Source organism: Bos grunniens, chromosome 22, assembly GCF_055505025.1.
Source record: "Bos grunniens cultivar Pamir isolate PY7600 chromosome 22, Bosgru_T2T1.0, whole genome shotgun sequence".
In the NCBI taxonomy this organism is placed as follows: Eukaryota; Metazoa; Chordata; class Mammalia; order Artiodactyla; family Bovidae; genus Bos; species Bos grunniens.
The window spans coordinates 48819677-48823464 of record NC_141186.1 but is presented as its reverse complement, the minus strand read 5'-3'; the positions used below and the strand labels follow the sequence as shown (position 1 = coordinate 48823464).

General features: G+C 59.4%; 1 protein-coding gene across 1 annotated transcript; it reads right to left on the bottom strand.

The window, feature by feature from the left end:
- Window positions 1-894: 894 nt before the first annotated feature.
- Window positions 895-3788, bottom strand: TNNC1 (troponin C1, slow skeletal and cardiac type). The gene is made up of 6 exons (XM_086367684.1): window positions 3739-3788; window positions 2280-2310; window positions 1916-2062; window positions 1550-1664; window positions 1188-1324; window positions 895-1106 (listed from the first exon to the last, which is right to left on the bottom strand). Exons 1-6 carry the CDS (start codon window positions 3760-3762, stop codon window positions 1075-1077), a joined length of 486 nt encoding a protein of 161 aa, XP_086223810.1. The 5' UTR covers window positions 3763-3788; the 3' UTR covers window positions 895-1074.

Genomic DNA, 3788 nt, shown 5'->3' with positions numbered 1-3788 from the left:
TGGCTGGGCGGAGCACAACAGCTGCTGACATTCTGGCTGGAGCCTAGGCACTGCGGCAGCTGTCCCTCCGGTAAGCACCACTGCTGACACCTCGCTTCCCTGTGGTCCCCCATCTCCCGGAGGCCAGTCTCACTGTTATGTCCGTAGCTCTGGCCTGGGTACCCCCAGGTAGCTGAGAGTCACCAGGCCCCATGCCTCCACTCCCTGACAGGGAGTGAAAGTGGGTGCTGGAGTCATGAGGTTCACAGGAACTGGGAGTCCTGCCCATCAGGACCTGTTCATCGGAGTCCTCGGCTGGGAGCCAGGTGGCTCTGCTCTCCCCAGACTCACAGGATGACCCTGACAGGCCCCTCTCTGAGCCTCCCTGGGCACCAGGGTCCTTACCTGTCAAATGAGTGAGGGGAGGTAGAGTAGACGATTTGCCACTGGGTCTGGGGAGTCAACATTGCCAGCAGGAAATCTAAGTGAGTGGGCAGAGGGACTGGAGCCACAGGCCAGTTTCCCCCCAAGCGTCCTGCTTCCCCCAACCAGACATGAGAAGGAGCCATGGCTGCTCTGCCAAGTGGCATCCAGGGCTTGGCCTGGTGCTCAATGACTGCCCCTCCGAGTATTAGGACCTTTCTGCTGCCAACTGGCTGCCCATGGCCCCCAGGGATCTGTGAAACTCAGATTCCTGGGCCACCACAGACTCCAGATGTGGAATTGCTGGAGATGGAGCCTGGGCACCAGCAGTTCTAGAAAGGAGCCAGGTGGGTATGGAGCATGGTGGTCTCTGAGCTGTAGAAGGCGGGGTGCGAGGGTGGTGAGAGCATAGGTTCTGGGACAGGGAAGGTGGCGGTCAGGGCGGGAGAGGCCACTGGTGGAGATGGGGGAATGAAAGCTGGACACCAGGCCTCTAGGAGCACGATTTTATTGGCATTTCCTAGGACAGTGCTGAGGGAGGTAGTCATGGAGGGCCCTTCGTCAAGGACACACCCAAGTTCACATCCTGGGGACCCTGGCCCCCTGCCCACAGTCCCGGGGCCCAGTTGGAGTTGGAAGGTGGCACAGGCAGCTCTGGGTGAAGGTTGGTGTCTACTCCACCCCCTTCATGAACTCCAGGAACTCTGTGGAGAGACGGACAGGCATAGGTTAGACATGGGGCCTGGGCAGGGTGTGGGCAGGGGGATTCAGATGGACCCACTCACCATCGTAGTCGATTCGGCCATCGTTGTTTTTGTCACCGTCCTTCATGAGTTCCTCAATGTCGTCCTCTGTGATGGTCTCCCCTGTAGCCTGAAGCATTATCTTCAGCTCCTCCAGGTCGATGTAGCCGTCAGCATTTCTGCCAGTTGGGTGAGAGGGGCCTCAGAACCCATTTTAGGGGCAGGGGAAGGGGGTGAAACAGCCCTGCTCATGACCCTGGGAAGCAGGGAAGGGCCACCGGGAGATGAGGCATCCTATTCCCTCATCACACAGAACAGGAGATGGAGGCCTAAGGTCACAAAGCTGTCCCCCTCTGCCCAGCTCTGCCAGGGTCAGGGTCGGAGGTCCAGGCTCACACACTCACTTGTCAAACATGCGGAAGAGGTCTGAAAGCTCTTCCTCAGACTTTCCTTTGCTGTCATCCTTCATGCACCGAACCATCATGACCAAGAACTCATCAAAGTCCACTGTGCCGCTGCCTGGGGGAGAGGGCGGCACAGCCATTAAAGGGCAGTGGTCAGAATGGCTGGACACTGACCCCAGTGGTGTTCTCACTGAATCCTCCCAGTGACTCTGAGGCGAGTGTGATTATTGCACCCATTGCATAGATGATATGGTTGAGGATCAGAGAGGCCAAACAGCTCCTTTAAGGGTGCAGAGTAAGAAGTGGCAGGGCGAGGGTTCAAGTCCCCCCAGAGCTGGGGGCCTGGGGAGGGACAAATGGGCTCACCATCCTCATCCACCTCGTCAATCATCTCCTGCAGCTCCTCAGGGGTGGGGTTCTGCCCCAGCATCCTCATCACCTTGCCCAGCTCCTTGGTGCTGATGCAGCCATCCTCAGCGCCCAGCACGAAGATGTCAAAGGCCGCCTTGAACTCTGTGTCCAGTAGGAGAGGAGGGGAAGCAGAGCAGCACGTCTCAGTCAAGAACCCTGAAGGCCAGACGCCAAGGGCTGCCTGCTAACCTGCCCGCTCCCCTCTGAGACCTCTGGGGTGACAGGGAGAGGGACCCCAGCCTCGGGCCTGCAGCCTGGGGTCCTCACGCTCCCCCAGCTGGGCCCTGCTGTTTCCCCACATGCATGGTGGGGCACTCACCATTTTTCTGCTCTTCTGTCAGCTGCTCTACCTAGAGAAGAAAAGAAGTCTCAGGCTCAGACCTTAGCTGCTGTCGAGGAAACCAGCCCATTCCACAGGTGGGAAGACTAAGCCGGGAAGAGGCAGGCCATTCCCAGGTCACCGAGCAGAGGCCTCAGTTCTCCCAGCCTGCCCCCAAAGCCCTGAGGTGACCCAGCTCGCCTCCCTGAGGCTGGGCTCAGGGCCAGGGTGGCAGGTGGGCACCCGCTCCAGGACCAAGGTGACCCTGAGTAACAATAGCCAGTTTGGCCACTCAGTGTCCGTTCAGCCCCCCTGATGAAACCCAAGCTGGGTGGCCTGAGGGGCAGCTGTCCCTCAGGTTGGGACAATAAAACCACAGCGGGGGTGGGCAAAGCTACCCGCTGTAACCTGACCGGTGGCCACTGGGCTATTTTTAACGGGGGACAAAGTTAAACCTGGTGATTGTTCTGGGGACTCTGGCATGCAGGGGGTGGGGCAGCGTTATCTGGCCCCTTGGCCTCCTGGTGTCTCAAGAGCCAAAATTAGTCCCTGGCCCGCCAGGCCTTGTATGGGCACGGGGTGGAGGGCTGCCCCCTCCCCCAGCTCCACAGACTCCTGCAGGAAAGACAGGGGCACCCCCAGAGCCAGCTGTAGCCTTCCCTGCCCAGGAGGGGGGCCATACTTCCTGGAGCTGAGGTAGGGGTTCCCTTGCAGACAGCTGTCTGTGTCAGATGCCCTTGTCTCTGTGGTGGACAGAGGTCAGCAACACCCCCACTCCTAGGATGGAATAGCATCTGAAGCCCCTCAGTGGCCCCTGCAGGGACTTGGGGTGACCAAGAAAAGGTGACCACCCTCTAGCCCTTCCCCCAGCTGAGCCCCTGAGCCCTGAGCCTGCCAGGCTGAACAGGGGCTAGGCCCCAGGTCTGTTATTCCCTCCTAGTCCCTCTGTGCCTGCCTCAAACTTCAGAGCCCTCTGCAGCCCCCTCCTCACAACCCCTGTCCCACCCTCCAGAGCATCTTCAGGCAGCCAAGGGGCTGGTGGGGGATTGGATGTGTGAGAAGCAGAATGTGAGGGGCAGAAATGGGGAGAGGGAAACAGCGACAGAGCCTCAGAAGGAGAGCTTGGGAGGAACAAAGAGACAGAGACTAGGAAAGAGACCAGACACAAATGCAGAGAGGTGTGTCCCAGAGACAGTGACACAGACTACAGACGTTTGGAGACAGGGCTGGACATGATGCCATAGCTTTGATGTCCTCCACCAACCCTGACAGTTCCCCCCGGATCCTAAACTCTTCACCCCTTCTACACCCTGGAATGCCAGACCAACTGGCCCCTTGAAGGTCTAGGCTGAAAGTTCGTGGACCTTATCCTGGGTCCCCACCACCTCCTTGGGGTGACCTTGCCCCTGAGCCCCCAGTGGGTACGCCCACCCCAGCCCTGCCCAGGCCCATCCCTTACCGCAGCCTTGTAGATGTCATCCATACTGGCGGCTCACAGGGCAGGCTGCT

Bases quoted from the DNA above. Each gene is read 5' to 3' on its own strand.
- TNNC1 (XM_086367684.1), bottom strand. From the start codon at position 3,762: ATGGATGACATCTACAAGGCTGCG. The intron at 2,063-2,279 runs GTGAGTGCCCCA...TACTGGACACAG, and splicing joins GACAGAAGAGCAGAAAAATG to AGTTCAAGGCGGCCTTTGAC. The intron at 1,665-1,915 runs GTGAGCCCATTT...CCTCTCCCCCAG, and splicing joins TGACGAGGTGGATGAGGATG to GCAGCGGCACAGTGGACTTT.